This window comes from Myodes glareolus, chromosome X (assembly GCF_982192425.1).
Source record: "Myodes glareolus chromosome X, mMyoGla1.1, whole genome shotgun sequence".
In the NCBI taxonomy this organism is placed as follows: domain Eukaryota; kingdom Metazoa; phylum Chordata; class Mammalia; order Rodentia; family Cricetidae; genus Myodes; species Myodes glareolus.
In genome coordinates this window covers 70,912,472-70,930,499 of record NC_142053.1, presented here as the reverse complement: position 1 = coordinate 70,930,499, position 18,028 = coordinate 70,912,472, and the positions used below count along the sequence as shown (strand labels likewise).

Genomic DNA, 18,028 nt, shown 5'->3' with positions numbered 1-18,028 from the left:
AGGACAGTCAGGGCTATACAAAGAAACCATGTCTCAAAAAACCAAAACTAACCAACCAACCAACCAACCAACCAACCAAATAATACCCCGAATAGATAAGAAAACTATGTTCATTGTTAAACTAGAGATTAAGCAATATAACACAGCACAAAACAGACACTGTACCATTGGTTTATAAATTAGATATAAATTGTGTAAAGTGTTTATAATGTAACTACTGGCCCACATTTAAGCACATGGAATATTTTAAGATCATTAATTTCTAAATGTCAAGGAAGAGCCAACTAAGTACATTCCAATATAGTTTAACATAATCAAAGCATCGGGTCAAATCTGGAAGAAGACACAATGATTATTGCTGAATACTTCTAAACTATCTTACAGTTAAAAGAATTGGCCTAAAATAGATCTTGATGCCATTCACATCATTAACATGATTCAAAAGTAGAATTAACAGACCTTTGCATATCTTAGGTGTTGTTAATCAATATGGAGCTCCAGGACAGTATGATAATACAAAAGATTTTAAACTAGAAGTAAGCTGCCTATTACCTTAAGTTCATAGTGTCAGTATATCTGGCCAAGTTCATCTACCATAGTCTTATAATAAATTAAGATCTAGGATCCCCAAACTCAGCACAGAACACAGTATTCTTGCCTAAATCTTTACATTTAGCTTACAGAGATGATCACTGATTCTCAGTGTCATCTAAGAAAAATTTATAATTATATTAGGTGACAAACACCTGTCATCTTGGGGTACACAGTAAGAACCTGTCTCAAAACACCAAACAAACCAACACAACAGAAACTTTATTTTGACAGGAATTTATAAGAATATTTACTCAATTCAATTTTCTTTGTCACTTTATACTTTTAAAATTACCAGTATGGTGGTTCTTATGGTTTCTAAGACCTTTATTCTTCACCTATCTGTTCCAACTAGAAGCTGAATAAGTTCATAAAAGTAGATCCTTTATTCAGAATATTTCATAAAAATGTAAATCAGATGTAAGGTAAATGTAGTCTTTATTTCAAATAATGCTATTACTATACTATCATACCCATTTCGAAAGAAGAAAGGAAGGAAGGAAGGGAGGGAGGGAAGGAGGGAGGAAGGAAAGAAGGAAAGAAGGAAAGAAGGAAAGAAGGAAAGAAAGAAAGAAAGAAAGGTCACCAAGAAATATGAGCCATGCAAATTTTTCATGTGACTGAGACCAACATGTGGTACTGGAATGGTACCCAATGAGTGTAAAAATGATCTAGGAAAACAAACACCAAACAAGCAATTCATTATCTGCTTTCTGTCACAGGAAAGCATTATTGTCTCAAAATGACTGTAAAAGGAAAAACGAACTGGGAGACACAAAGACAACCCCTCGTTTACGAACTTACAGGACAATCACTCCTATATGAACTTCATAAGCCAATATCTGAGTATCCTAAGCCTTTAGGAACAGTCTTTTATATATTATCACTTCTTTCATTTATATAGTATAATTCTGTTCTGTTGCTAAAGATACTTTATAAGAATCTTAAATCACATGTCAATTTTTACAGTACAGAACTGCAAATTTAGTAGGTATTATTTATTTCTAGCACTAAATCTTAGCTAAAATAACTACTTTTATAACACTGTAACTCACCTATGAGAAATTAATGGTCAATTTATTCTATCTGGACTATACCCAATTACTGCACAAAGAAACAAACTGTTTAAGAATCTAGTTACAAATATTATGGCACTTGGTAATTTCAACAACACTTTTTAATACACTCCTAAAATAGTCATCTGTGAAACACAGTCAATAGATACTTGGGACTATCTAAGAAAGAAGAGAAACAGCAGTTTCAATAGCTCTTAAAACTTTATCCAGTTGACCTATTTCTGTTTCAAGGTAAAACTTAGAAATTGTACGATTGTGTTTTACTGAACTTAATTCAGACAAAAGTATATACTAGTAATTAATAATAAACCCTAAAAAAATTAAAATACAAAATAGAGGTAAATAGATGGTACTCAGCTAGTGTGTACTGACTTTTTGGGACCCTAGTCTATTTGGATGCAAAGCTTCCTAGGCCTGGATGTGGGGGGGGCTTGGACTTCCCACAGACAGGGTTCCCTGCCCTCCCTTAAGGAGGAAAGGGGAGGGAGGAGAATGGGAGGAGGGGAGGAAGTGTAAATTTTTGAATGGAAAAAAAAGAAAGTGGGTAAATTCGTCCTTTAATCCTTTACCCGCTTGTAGGCCTGATTCTGTTGTAAAAGAATTTATCCTCAGATAACAGGGCAGCATAGTTTATGACAACAATCTACCTAAAAACTCATTAAAGTCTTTTCTCTTGAAGTGACATGCATTATCAGCAGAGATTAATCTGATGAGTCTTTAGGTGAGCTCCATTTTTAAAAATGCAATAACAGAGGGCTTTGTTGTCATCTGATGAAAATCAATTAGAGGAGGTAAGGCCACAAGGAAAACTAACATCACTCATCACCTACCCCAGGCAGCTGAAATGATTTGTCTTCCAAGCTTGAATGATCAGGAGCTACAGTCATATTGCAGGGAAATTAATTTAGTTTCTATATTCTGAACTCACTTTCCTTGTTCTGGAAGACCTAAACACAAATTACTTTTAATCAAGGTTGATATGTTATTAATACCAAGGAGGATCATTCAAAAATCACTTTTTAAAAAGCAACTTCTATGTTTTTCACCCGTGTCTGGTGTACACATATAGGAAGGTTATGTATGGCATTCTTACTTTCTGGATTCTTTGTCCACTACAAGGCACTGTACAGAATGGCGAAGACAATAGATTCCACCAAACACAGCACACATTCTAGAAAGAGAATAAAAAAATGAGAATTAAGATAATTGAGTTGAAAATTAAGGTAACAACATTTAGTTATCTTATACATAGCAACTGGGATGATAACAAAGAAACCCAATGATATATATTTTTCACCACTCATTTAAAAATTTCTCAGACATGATATTAGCAATTTCTTTATGCAACACAGTGGTCATGATTTGAGCTAAAATTGTGATCTGGCCAAAAGTGTCGCTAAGCAAGTGTTAAATGTCCCCCTAAAGTCAGCTCCTGCAGTTTCTAAGGTACATAAAGCATAAATACCCTCCAGAGTGGATGGAAGATGAACCACAACTACAACAAACAACAACAGCAGAGAAGGGTAATGAAAGATGGAACAACGAGACTTCAGGGAACTTTTGAAGAAATCACTTACCATAGAGGTAAGCAAAATCTCCAGAACTCAAGACAATAACTAGGCACTGAAAATGTAGAACATGGCATGAGTTAACATACAGCAGAAGCTGTAAGGAGTTTGCTGCTCCATCCAGCTATGCACTAGTGGTTCAACACCCGCATAGGGAGAACAAGCCTGAAGACCTAATCAGAAAAGGAAATCATCTTTCATATTTCATTATTTAAGGGATACACATCAGTAAAATGATGTAGAAAAGAAACACACTCACTACTAGAGTTGCAGGAGTGAGTGTGTAGGTAAGCAGAATGCTGATTTGTCTTGAAGCTTGAAGAGACGAAACATAGACTTCTCTACTTACAACCAAGGCTTCCCCTCTCTAACATTGGAAATTTGAAGAGATTACACCATTAAGTGATGCAAAACACCCCTTACCAAGGAAATATCAAGAAAAGTGGTTCTAGGTAAATGATAACCCTGGACTTCAACTAGGGCCGTATGAGACTTCCATAGGTTAGAATCTCACAATGATGATTTTAAAACTTGAAATTACCCAGTACAAAAAGAAACACATCAAGCTGCAAGTGTGAATTAGCAGACACAATTTAACAGCAGGCTTAAACCCATAATACCTTATTCACAAAGAATTATTAGGTAGAGGTTATAGGTTTGCATAAAAAGGATTAAACAAAACTGTGAAAAAGAACAATGGAATATCAGAAAGTGACTACAGTAGGCTGAATATTCATACCAGCAGATGTTCACGCCCTAATCTCAGAGATATATAGACATGGTACCCTGCCATCATGAAGGACTTTACGAGTACATTGCATTAAGGTTCCTGCCATCAGATTATCCTGGTGAGCACAACACAATTAGAGTGCTCTTCAAAGAAGCAGGAAGGCTAAAGTCAGATATAAAGATGTACAGATGAGCACGGGGGTCAGAGGGAAGCTGTTTGTATGAGGTGGCCCCATGCCAAAGAATGCAGGTGGCCTTTTTAAACTAGAAAAGGAAAGGAACAGAGCCTTCCTTCGTGCCCTAAGAAGGAATGCAGTCCTGCTGGTCCCTTTCAGACTGCTGATCTCCAGGAATGCAAGATAATAAATTTGTGTTGTTTTATCCTACTGAGTCAGTTAGTGCAGAAATAGGAAATTAAAAGAAAGATATATGTATACATAGAAATGTTTATGAAAAGAAGCAGCAATATGAATCAAGGTAAAGAATGGGTCATGACCAAGAGATTTGAGGACAGCAAGTTACATTTATTAGAAGAACGATCTCTGATTCGTACTGTGTTCAAAATCAGTTTCAGGAAGAGAACAGGTATAAGTAGGAAAAGCAAAGCTAGAAGAGAACACAGGAAAATATGGAGTCAGGAAAGAGATTTTTCAACAAAACACAAAACTCATCATTAAAGTGAGAAAACAGAAAACCTTTAAACATTTAAACATGTTGACAAAGATTTTTTTTTTAAAGGCAAGCCACAGATAAAGAGATGTACAAATACATTAGTAGTTACTAAGTCTTGGATAACATTTTGTTACAGTAATCTCAAAATGCATACATTTTTAGAGAAGCAAAACCTATTGCTATGTAGATATTTAGATATTTTAGGTAATCCCTGCTATATGTATGGAAGAAGATGTAGGCAACTTTTTCTTTCTTCCTGTACACATTTTAGGCATTGCGGTTAGGGAAGAATTTTGACTGCCTGAGTTCATATGCCAACTATGCCACATACTAGCTGTGTGACCATGGGAACAGGATAATCAGCTCTACTGTATCTAATTTCCCTCACCAGCTTTATAATACCACTTATTCACATAGGGTTCTTTTGAAGAAAAAAACAAAATAATATCGTAAAAAAAGTTATAAAATATACAATATAAAGAATTACAAAAATATCATATGTTCATTTTAAAATAATCTTTTTATATACCAACATGAAATCAAAAATATCTAGAGCAGAATTAAAAAATAAATGGGCATTTATATACACAATAAAGAAGTTTCATTTAACCAAAGAAGATCTAAGATCTAGCCATTGTCCTGAGCTTCCGGGAGGTGATCTCTATGCCCTCTAAATGTCATGCCTGAAAGGAGTGTTGTTGTTTGCCTAGAGACACTGGTTCAACAGACAGCTTTAAGAAATCAATTTAGGGTAAAGGTGGGGTGAACCAGATAGTTTTAGGATGGGGTGTCCAGACCAACAGTTTGAGTAGGGCAAGAGCTTTGGCCATTTGACAAATAATCAACTAAACTCCAGGACTGGGCACTGACCTCAGCTTCTAGTGAAGTTACATGAAGCAACAATTAGAAAAAGGCAAATACTGATGCCCGAGTGAGTTTTCGTGGCTGGTCATACATGCAGGTCATATATTTGCACTGGAGAGACATAAAGCTCCAATTCTTCAGTGAGGAAACATGCTAGAAACTATACATTTGGAATCCCTCAGTGTTCTGCCCTAAAAACCTTGAATTTCTTTACTGCTCCTGCAGAGGTTTGGTTCTGAGAACCTATATCAGGAGGCTCACAAACATCTATAACTTCAGTATCAAGAGATCTGACGACCTCTTCTGGCCTCCCTGGGAACCTATATGCACATGCTGCACATAAATTCATGAAGGCATACATACATATGAATAAATAAAAATAAATGAGTAAATCCTCAAAATAATTAAAATCTTTAAAAAATAAAGTAAATCTGCCCAAATTTTGTGATTTGACAAGACCAAGTGAGTACACTAATGTCTTTATTTTAGTCTATATTGAGAATTTATTTCATAATCTATCAGATGTTAAGACATCGCAATCAACAGAGTCTAATGAAACTTAGAAAAAATAATCTCCTGGTTGGACTCTGTAGTTGCATTTGCCATGTGGTACTCAGCCTTCTGCTTTTGGCAAGAGAGTACTGACATACAAGAAATCATGACTAAGGTGGTTGCCGTAATCTTCAGCGTTAATTTCCTGCTGATAACGGAAGAGTTCGTATGAAACATCATTGGTCTGCTTCACAGAAATAAGCTGAATTAAATTCAAAGCCCCCAATAAATGCTCTCATTTACATTGTGAGTGTGGTTGCAACAGTGTTTCTGAGCTACTCAGAAGTAGTGACAGGTGAACTGGCATCACGCGACCTACAAAATCTTTCATCTCAGACTAGGCCACATTCTCATGTTCACTCCTCTCCTATCCCCGCATGCTCACAGCAATAGCGAAAAGGTAAAGTAGCATCAATTCTTCAAGGGGGTATGCTTCTTATTTTTGAAAAAAAAATTCTGACTAAATTAAAGAAATGAGTGTAGAGAGAACTACATGGATGTGTGTTTATATACTTAAGTACACACATGTGCTGGGGGTAGCGGCAAAGTCTCGATGCTTATATTCACACACTATAATTCTCAATATATATTATATATCACAAGGCATATGTATGAGTTCTACACTTGCAATACATATTTATGCTACTACAGTGAGTACTATATAGCCCATATACAGTGAGTACTTAACACTATGTTTATCAATAACACTGTGATTCTTGCATTTCCCCCCTTTAGTAGCCTTTCGTATCCTGGCAGCTGGAAGAAGAGGGAGAAACATCAGGTGTCAAAAGTGAATGCTACATTTTTGGTTGCAGTGGGTCTACCTTCTGGGAAGATAACACTAGGTATGATGTGAGTCACAGCAGTCTTCCTCCTTAAGACTGCATCTAATATTCAAGCTACTTTCTTCCAAACCAGTTTTAGACCTCTCTCATTGCCTCAGAATCAAATGTATCTTCAAGAAAAAGACTGCCTATAACTAAATCCTACGTCAGGCCCCATCTTTTATTGTCCATTCCTGATTCTATCAGTGGGATCAAAAATGATATAAAAATAAATATTGATGTGACCAATGACAAACATTCAAATGTGTGTTCTATCTACAGTGACCTATTACACTGAAAATGACATGCCACTCATAACACCGATTACAGTGACAGAATCTGAAAGCAGCTGGCTTGGCAAGCAATAATCAATATCAAAACTTTCAGCTCACTTGCAATCAAGTGTCCAACTGTAGTCACATATGCTAACTGTAGAGATCAGCTTCTGAAGATGGTCATGAAGTCAATGTGCACATCAGCATGGGACCTACTTCCTTTTCGCTTCCCTCACTAATAGTTCTATAACTGTGTTCCAGTTCTTGAGATGATAAAAAGGGGATAATATTTACCACAACTAATCACACAGAATTGTTTCCTGAGATAAAGGAGTCAAAGCATGTGAGGTAAAGTGTTCGCTATATTGCAACTTGTTAGCTACCACTTCCTGAAGCGGATACAAAGTTGACAGATTTCATTACTTATAAGCAATTGGTGGCCTAGACTGATGAAAGTGTGTAGTAATCTGCCTGGGTGTTCATGATCTGTATTTTCTTCTACTGGAGTTTAAACAACATAGGTACCTGGTGAATGCAACCATCTTCCCCAAAGAAATATGTGACAGGATGAGAACTGTGTGTGCTAATCATAGCGTGCACTGACATTTAGCCCTTCATTCCAAAATATTTATGGCATTAGGCCTACTGTCCAGTAGGTATAGTCCTAGTCCATTGGGACACAACAATGAAGACAAAGGCTGTTGCTGATGGCATATAACTTCTAGTGTAACAACAGACAATGAAACATAATTAAAGACGGTAATTTTCCCGAAAGCAATGGAACAGTTTGACGTTAACGTGATTTCCAAGTCAGAGTATAAGACAAACTAAACTGATATTTGAGCAAAGAACCAAATAAACAGAAGAATGTGACCATGTAAAGATGTGGAAGAAGAATATTCCAAGCAGAACAAACCGCCAATTCCAGTACTTGAAGTATAAAATGGCTCAGTGTATTTGAAGAAAGAAAAATGACTAATAGGGCTACAATGAATATCAAATAAAGTGATATCACAAAGAAAGTAAGGGATCTGATAATGTGAGGTCGAAGTTGGGAAATTTTTTCTTCTTTGGTGGAACCACCCAAAATTTATTCATGTTTCTACAGACTAACTATCATTGATGTTCATGAAAGTAACCCCAATAAAATATACTGGTTTCATTATGGTGAGTGATGACTGGGACCTGAAGCATAGCAGTGACAATGCAGACAAAGAAGAAAAGACTGGGGCCAGATTTAGGACACAACTGCTGAAGAACTGGATATGGAATATAGATTTCCCAAGAACAATTCAAGAAAATTCATAAAGTTCTAAGTATAGGGTTTCCCTTTGAAACATATTATAATCACATGCACATTCTCAAGTCCAACTGTCTTTCTTCAAGAGCAACACTTAGAAGGAGTATCCCAGAACACGCTTTCTCTAACTCTCTCCCCGGGGGTGTGTGATTACTAGTTAATTGCCACCATTACCAACAAGCACTATCTCTTGGATTTTCATCAACATCACTACTTAACACTATGTATATTCATTTCCAGATGGGGATACACAGATCAGTTTGTGTTCCTTGAAGAAGTTACCATGGACTAGGAAGGACACAGCACTCTTGGTAATCTAAGAAATTATCAGGCACACATATCTGAATGCAGTATGGGGCTTCTCATGAAGACTTCAGCCCCAAGGAAATCAGGCTAGGCACGGCTGTCACTCTTAGAAGGCATAATCATCATGCTTAACTTAGGAAAAAGTTCCCCAAAAAGAACACATAGCCTTCAGAAAGCTCACTCCCAGAAACTGCCTTTATTTTATACATCTTAGCCATATATCTTGCCTCTTCTGTTCTTGGTGCCACTCTGAAGATGATATATTCACTTTTCCCCAAGCTTTTCCAGCTGTCCTTAAATTTAACCTTCTCTAGGAAAGTCACAATACAACTATGTACTGGATGACAGAAACAGATCTGTATTAATAACTGCACCAGGGGTTCAGAATAACTTAGCATAAATTATAGAACACTAGCCATCATTCAAGCCTTAAAAAATAAAGCCTTTCAAAACATTGGGGGGTCAATTTGTATGCTTCCATCACAAGCTAGACTACAGATCTACAGTTCACATGTTTGCACAAGGGCTCTAACCATCAAGTCCAACCCAGTAAGCTCCTAAATCCATCTTATCACAGTGATACCAAGAGTACTAGGAATGGAAAGCGTCCAGGTTTCTGAACTAGTTTTAAAACCTAATTTCAAGAATGCTCTAAACAGTCAAAACACTATGACTATGATGGCAGATCTAATTAATAAAATTATTTTAATGACCTTTAAAATCAATTATATAAAAAAACCTCAATTGACTATCCAATTTCCTTTGATTCATCTTCTCTCTCTGCCTCTTGCTCAGTAACGTAGATGACACACCCATTTCTGATTTCTGGTTTGACTAACCCTTGTGTAAATCTTTTTTTTTTCTTCCATTTTTCTACCTCACACTGAAGATCCAAATTTCACAATACATAGACAAAAAGAAATCTAGTCTAAACAATGACAAGAATATGCTTGTTTCTTTAATTTATAAAACCGTGCATGGTGATGTCCAAGAGTGTTATATGGGTATTTGTGAGTGCAGAAACAAGAATAATCTGAACTATACAAAAATCAAATTCCCCTGCGGATAAGCACCACATTTATTATCTGCTTATCTGTTGTTATCTAAGTCTATCCTATTTATTCCTATTGTGGGTAATGCAACAAAAGCATGACTATATAGTTATTTCTGTGATATTGTAGCTCAAGAGTCTTTCATGTAATACCCAAAAGTAGTAGAGTTGTGTGATAGCTGTATTATCAGGTTATGTCTTTTAAATTTTGTTGAGAATTTCATACATGAACACTGTACTGACATCAAATTCCACCTCTGCCTCCTCCCTTATTTGCCACCCTCCAAGCCCCTCTCTCAAATTCATTATCTCTTCTTTATTACTGTGATGTGTGTATTCCAATTTATGATATTTTTCTCTATTGTTATACGTATGCATACACATACACTGCCTACTGAGACTATTTAGTGTTACTTGTATGCATAGGAGTTCAAAGATAACTACTTTGGATTGGTTAGCCAATTAGGGGGTTCATCCTATGGTAGACTCGTCGTCTCTTTCTCAGCAGACAGTTGCTATATGGTCTCTCTTATTTTCAGTTTCTAAGGAACCTCCATATTGACTTCCACAGTCCCTGCATGTTTACATTCCCACCAGCAATGCATATTGATACTTCTTTCCTACATCCTCCCAGGCATTGTTTGTTATTTGTTTTCTTAATGATGGCAGGAAAATGGGTGGTGCTTTGAGATCATTTTGTTAAGTGAAGTTAGCCAGATGCAGAAAGACAAATACCACATATTTTTTCTTGGGCAAAGAACATAAATTTAACATTGTACATGCATGCAAGGATGTGCATGCATGTACAGGACATGAAAGTAAAAGGGGGCTCTGAGAGAAGAGAAAGAGCTATTAATGTTGGGAAGGAAAAGACAGGGTCGGGGAATCTATGTTACATGAAAGCAGAAGGGGAACTATGGGGGAGAGGAAGTGGAGCAGCAACAGAGTGCAGGAAGGAAGGCAGTGAGAGAGGGAGGTAAATAGTGTACAACATACAATATTATATATTTTTATTAAATGCCATAGCAAACCATTACTTTGTATGCTAACTTTAAATTCCCCATAAAAACAAATTTAATAAAAAATTAAAGTGAATGACTATAACCACCATCTTCTGACCTATACACTGACTCCTAGGTTCCTTTCACTATTCTGAATATTGTGCAGCGAGATCACTGTCTTCTAAATCCCTAAGTGTCAAGTGTAAACTAAAAAGCAGATAGCTAGTGAAGTGGGAAGTTACTATGCTGACTCCCCTATCATTTAGAAAAATATTTCATGATTAAAAAACAAAACAAAAAAACTAAACACTGTTTCTTGGTAAGCCTACTATAAAAAATCTCACCATGCAAGTAAGAGTTCATTTAAACCACCCTCTTCCTTCCTTCCTGTGTTTAAACCAGATCTGTATGCATGACTAAACATTATCCCCAACCCCATGGTGAGAGAACATTTATTTTTTTAAAGCAGTCTTTGATATAAAATGTTATCAAAGACTTTTTGAAAACTTGAATGTTCACCGGCTCCCCCTTGTTCACACCATATTTACCCTTGTCAAAGAACTTTTAGAATGTTAGGTATAATTCTCTCACAAAACCCACGTTCTTTCCTCCTGTGGATTCTATATTCAAGAACTTCAGCTTTCTGCTATTTATTACAAAATTAACTCTCACGCTCAATTAATAGTTTGCCTTACTGCTTTGTCACTCCTGGGCTATTTCTTGAAACTATATACCCTGTACACCTTTTCCACTCCACATGTCAACTCGTTTCCTTTTAACTGCCCCCACTCCAAACAGGAGTTCAGGATAGTGTTACCATATTAAATTGTAATGGCTGAAAAAGCACATCAGGACTCAGCCATCTGTGATCTCAGATACAGGGTTTCCACTTTGTATCCTGTGTTAGCATATATGAAGTTATACAGTCAAATAAAAACAAAGGGTGCCCAGCTGTGATAGGCAACTCTAGGCTACAACTTTCAGGCCTTCTTAGTATAGTCTAGAATGGTCCTAGCCAGGGACTGAAAGCACAATTCAGCTGCTGTTCACCTAGAGCTGGACATTTGGCTGAAATCAAGTCAAGCAGTTACTTACCGGCCACAGTTTTTGAACTGTGTTAGCTTAAGAATGAGTATGAAAGAGTAATTCATGGATTTAGCCTTCTGATAAGCATGAGAAAAATGGTGTGTGTGTGTAACAATTAGAGGAATATTAAAGATGAAACTATACAGTTCAGACACAACAAGAAAGTAATCATGCGTTCATTAGAGAAGTTACAGAGGTTTGTTGCTGTTGCTGCTGTTGTTCTTGTTTTGGTTTTGGGTTTTCTGAGACAGGGTTTCTCTTTGTATCAGTCCTGGCTGTGCTGGAAGTTGCTTTGCAGACCAGGCTCTGGCCTTGAGAAGTTACAGGGTTTAAGTAAAAGCAAACCTTTCAAACACAAAAGGTTAATTTGCTTACCTAAAAAGCTGATGCTTTTTGCTTGTTTGTTTTTATTCATTTGACATACCAACCACAATTCCCCTCCCTCTCCTTCTCTGGCTCTCCTTTTCACCTCTCCCCAATTCAATCCCCATCCCAGCATTACCACTCTTGAACATATACTCAAAGGATGCTCAATCATGCCACAAAGACACAAAGACACAAAGACACTTGTTCAACTATGTTCATAGCAGCATCATTCATAATAGCCAGAATCTGGAAACAATCTAGATGTCCCTCAATAAAAGAATGGATAAAGAACATGTGGTACATTTACACAATGGAGCACTACTCAGTGTGGGAGGGGGCAATGGCATCATGAAATTTTCAGGCAAATGGATGGAACTAGAAAAATGCAGATGGTTTCTAATAGTCAGAGATGGTTGAAGACCTAAGAAGATGGTTCAGTGGTTAAGAGTATTAGCTGCTCTCACCGAGGATCCTGGTTTTATTTTAAGCATCAACTCAGCACCTCACAACAGTCTGTAACTCCAGTCCCTCTTCTGACCTACACAGGCACTGGGCACACATAAGGAGTACAAAGATATAGTCAGGCACTCATGTACATGTAAAGAAATAAGTATTTAAAACTTACTCTATTGAAGGATACCATCTTCCTAAATACATAAGCAAAAACTGTTGCTTACCTAGAGTGAGGAGTTGCCAAGTGGCAGACCGGAAGAACTATCCTGCCTGTAGTTCTGCATTACTTATTATCATAGTTAAAAAGAATGGATCTGTGGCTCCTTTAAACAAGAGGAACATCAAACTGATCTGGGAGTGATGAAACTGTAATCAAGACCTATGATCACACACGCAGCAGCTGCTGAGTTATGAACACATGCTCTACGGTTCACCATAGACTTTTCTACACCTTGATGTCTTCTTCTACTCCAGTTTAATTTCTTTCTATGATCTACCAGATTGCATCTCCTTTGTTTCTGCTATCCCCTAAGTTTTGATTTTGATATTTTCATTCATGGTGTCATGAATGTTCTATACTAGATGATATTCAGGAGGCTGTTCATTAAAATCTGAAATATGAGTGCTAACAGAAGGCTTCAGCCACCAGAAGCACATGCGCGCACGCGCGCACACACACACACACACACACACACACACACACATGAGCAGAACTGGTAAAATTCTGAATGTATATCCACTTAACTACCTTTAGAAGACTTAGGGGGCTGGGAAGATGGTCCAGTGGGTAACATATTTTCTGTATAAGCAAAGTCTAGATTCCCAGCAGCCGCATATAAAAGCCAGGTATAGTGGCATGCATCTGTCACTTCAGAGCTGTGCAGTATGCAGGTCCTGATAGTTTTCTGGGTAGGTAACCTACTAGCTTCATGTTTGAGAAGAGATTTGTCTCAACAAATAAGGTGAACAGTGATTCAGGACCGCCCTGACACAGCTCCCAACACACATGTGATAGATACAAAGAAACATTAAAGATATGGAAAAGAAAAATGTATTTTATGGTCTGAAATGCCAAAAATTTAAAAAATGCATCAATAGAGTTTTTTCCATTTCCATTCCGTTCTAGTAATAAAGGGCTTTTGGGAATGTCTATGGTTCAGGGTTATATCATTCACTTATATATATATATTTTTAAAAATCAATGTACAAGATGGTGATTAAACAAAGTTTAAACTTCATTATTAATGCATCTTATTTAGAATGCTCACATATTTCAAAAATATTTTAAAGTGATTTTTTTTTAGTTATTTACCAGGTAATATCAAAATAATCCTTACATTTCATGGAAGTTTTATAGTTCTCAAGTTAGCACAGAGAAATTAAAACACTGGAAGCAAAGCAATCACTTCTCTGACATGAGTATATGGGTCTAACTAATGACATCACAGCACATAAAATTTCCTCATTTGTGGGTATGGTTTTCTTTTATCAAAATTTGTATTTAAAATACAAAACACCATTTTCCAGCATTTACAATAATCACATCACATATTAACTTAGAAATGACAATTTGTCATTTCACAAGCCTTGGAATTTTTTCAAAAGTAAATTCACTTTATTTTAATAGACTCTGACAGAAGGTAATGCCTGACTGCACAAAAATATTGCTAGGGCTAATTTTTCAGTATAATCAACTATATGACAAGGGTAGCCAAACACCTACTGTTACCATATAGGAAACACACACAGCTCAAGCTCAAGAGTTTCTCACATCCTCCACTTTTATGAAAGTTAAGAACATGGACATTGTCTCTGAAAAAGAGGAAAAACTAAAACTATTGACAGAGATTGTTTGTTCCAGTTATTAAATTGCCTTTATAATTACAAGCTCAAAGAAAATCCACAAACCAACATAATATCCATAAAATATATTTTTCAGATAATTGTGTATATTTGGAGTATACCCGAACTCTTTGATGCTATTAACCCCAAAGAGCAGACAGTTAAGAAAACATAACTCTAATTAGTAGAGTACAGTTCCAACAGTGATGCAGATATTACTGAAGCTGCATACCAACACTGGACTGAATTTCAACTTTGCCCTGGTGACATCAAATAGTATTATAGATAAATTAAGAGTCATGAAAAAAAATTGGCTGGTAGCCCTCATCATACATAGCCTTTAAAAAAGCAATTTTAGTTCCTATCAAGGTAAGAATCAGGAGTTGTAATTTTTTAATACAGCTGCAAAACAATAGGACCCATTAATAGCTGAACTTTTGACAGCACTATTCAAGATGATTTATGAGTTTGTATATAATTTGATTATTCTATTAATTCTGCTGATTACTGCTTCAGCTAATAAAGTCAAGGTCATTTCCAAAATAAATCTTCATTACATTTCACAGAAAGTAACTGCCTCCAACTAGTTGTTTTCTTTAATTAAAAACTAATGTAACAAGAAAGAAGATAGGCTTCAGGGTTACTCATCTGTTGTACTGTGTGGATATAACATACAGAAGGCAAATCCAATGCAATACAAAGTGTTCCTTCATCTAATACTTTAATTTCAAAACTGGAAGTATTACATTTATTTATAATAATACTAAAATTACAAAACCCAACTCTACTAATGTTTTAAAAATTAAAAAGAATATTTTAATTTATAAAAGGATATTTAAAAGTCCCTAAACACATATTATAAAATGTAAAACAATGTTTTCACTTCTAAAATTATATATGTGGGGTTACGTCCGTGAAAAAAGAACAGTAGACGATCATTGCCTTAACCAGAACTTTCCTAGATGTAGAAAGAAACTCTCTATGCTCCATAAGATAAATAATGGGCACAGGGCCCCGAGAGGTTGGAGAGAGATCAGAGGAAAAATGGTCAGGGCTCATATTAATACATTATTCTTATTTAATCTATTTTTACACACAGAACATTCTGTGTCCTAGATTTAATGCTTCATTTTATTATTTTTTAAAGTTCCTCAGCCCATCAGCTTGAGGTCCTATCATCAAAGCTGATGAATCATATAACCGCATCAAACCAATAAAGCAAATTAAATGATGCATATTTTCCCACAGAAGTAAAAAGCAATCCTCAAACTCAGGAAATAACATTTCAAAAGACTGAAAGTTTGATTATAATAAATTATAGAGGTGCAATAATACCACAAAGAAGTAGGCAGCAACAACTTTCATGCAGCCTCAATTGGGCTTCTACCACATACTATATTTGTGTTTAACTGCTTTGCCCCACTATGATTGCCTTCCCTTTTATATATATGGAAAGATTCTGCATTCCAGCTATATACCTAATGGTACTTGGCATTTAGAGCGCTCTTCCCATAACCTTAAAAACTCATGTTGTTCCATCATACTCTGGCACCACACTCAAATGTTACCTACCTTCCTGAGTAGGCTTACATACCCATTACCTTATATCACCTACCATATATATGTCCTTCCCAACAATTACCGCGTGAAAAATATCCTTCATTTTTCTCACAGAACATTCACTCCAATTATTTCACATGTCTCCCAATGTTCTTCCCCACCTCCAAAATCTCTTTTCATCAGTTTATCATGAACATCTACCAAAACACTGGAGAATTCATTTGGCAAATTAAAAATTTTATTCTAAATTTGCATGTATCGATAAAGCAAGGATCCTGTATTTATAGTCAGTTAGTTGCTCCTAATTGATTTGGTGGTGGTGGTGGTGGTGGGGATTCACAGGCCACAGAAAACATCTAAGAATATTGCAAATGTAGTGGTGGTTGCAAACAATGAACTAACTAACCACACTCTTACTAATAAAGTCCATATTTTCAACAGATTTAGAGTTCAGTTTGTGGTTAAAGAAAAGCCAGAAAGAAAGAGAAAGATGGTGGGAAGCAGAGAGGGAGAGAATACATTCACCATTTCTTTAAGGCAAGTTCTGTGCTAGGTACTTTTCTGACAACTTGACACCAACTAGAGTTACCTAGTAAGAAGGAGTCTCAATTGAGAAAACACCTCCATCAGATTGAATGCAAATCTGTAGGGAATTTCTTTGATTAAAGACTGATGTGGCAGGGCCCAGCCTACTGTGGGTGATGCCACTGCTGGGCTGGTGGTCTGAGGTTGTATATTAAAAAGCAGGCTGAGTAAGCCATGGAAAGCAAGCTAGAGTATGAAGTCTCTGCTTCAATGCCTGACTCTGGGTTCCTGCCTTGAATTTCTACCGACTCCCTTCAATGATGGACTGTGACATGGAAATGTAAGCAAAATAACCCCCTTCATCCCCAAGCTGCTTTTAGTCAAGTGTTTTGTTGCAGCACTAGAGCTATATAGATGGATACAAATTAATTACCTAGTTTAACATTTTCCCTAATAGGACACTCAAATTTTTATCAAGTAACTTGAGAGCCTGTTTAGAAGTTCTAGGAAGGAAATGCCGCTACTCCTACACACTTGATTGAAGACTAGTCCTCCTCTATAAGAACAGTGGTCCTGTTCCACTGAATGCGCAGCTCGGGGAAGGATGGGGATGTAGTGGTAAGCCAGAAAGTGAACACACCTAACCAGCCAACCAGATCAGCAAAATCAATCCTGGTGATTAATGTCACAGCTAGATTGTCCTCACATCGATTTTACCATGCTATTTGTAGAACTATCAGCTCCCCCCTTTATTACATAACATAAGATCTAAAATTATGTTTTTATTTTTCATTGAAGTAGAAGGAAATATACATTTCAGTTGTTAAACAATACAATTTGTATCTAACAAGATCAATAGTAAATTATCACCTCTACCTGACTAATGGTTTAAAAACTTCAGGTTCGGTGCTCCATGAGGTAGTGAGACCCATGTTTCCTGAAGGAAAAATAAAGTGGAATAACAGTGGGAACTATGCAGAGCCCCCAGGTTTTCTTTATTCTTTTAAGGACAAAGGGCTTTATTGTAAAATCTCAATCACATGGATGGTAAAATCTTGCAATTGACTAAATCACAAGAAATACAATTAACCCTCCTACAACAAACAAGGAAAAAGATAACTAACAATCAGTTTTCAGAGTCATAGATAGAAAGGGTTACTGTTTTATTGAGTAGATTTTATAATAAGGAAGGCAAGAAAATAATACCACCCAACTGAAGCACCTTAGTGAAGATGGTACCATGGGAGAGTGGACTGGACAGGACCACAGGGAAGCAAAGACAAAATGACATCTTTTGCTCACCCTGAAAGAGAAGGAGGTGAAAAGTAACTTGTTTTTACTGGAAGCTTGGGAGAGAAAGTGTATCCTGGAAGAAAATTCCAAATCA

At 36.4% G+C, this 18,028-nt stretch overlaps 1 protein-coding gene across 1 annotated transcript in view; it reads right to left on the bottom strand.

Moving 5' to 3' along the window:
* Positions 1-18,028, bottom strand: part of Chm (CHM Rab escort protein) — a 157,992-nt gene that overhangs the window by 38,909 nt on the left and 101,055 nt on the right. Inside the window, exon 9 of the mRNA XM_048417802.3 lies at positions 2,761-2,838. Within this exon, the coding sequence (XP_048273759.2) occupies positions 2,761-2,838 (78 nt within the window). The remainder of the gene's footprint in view (positions 1-2,760; positions 2,839-18,028) is intronic.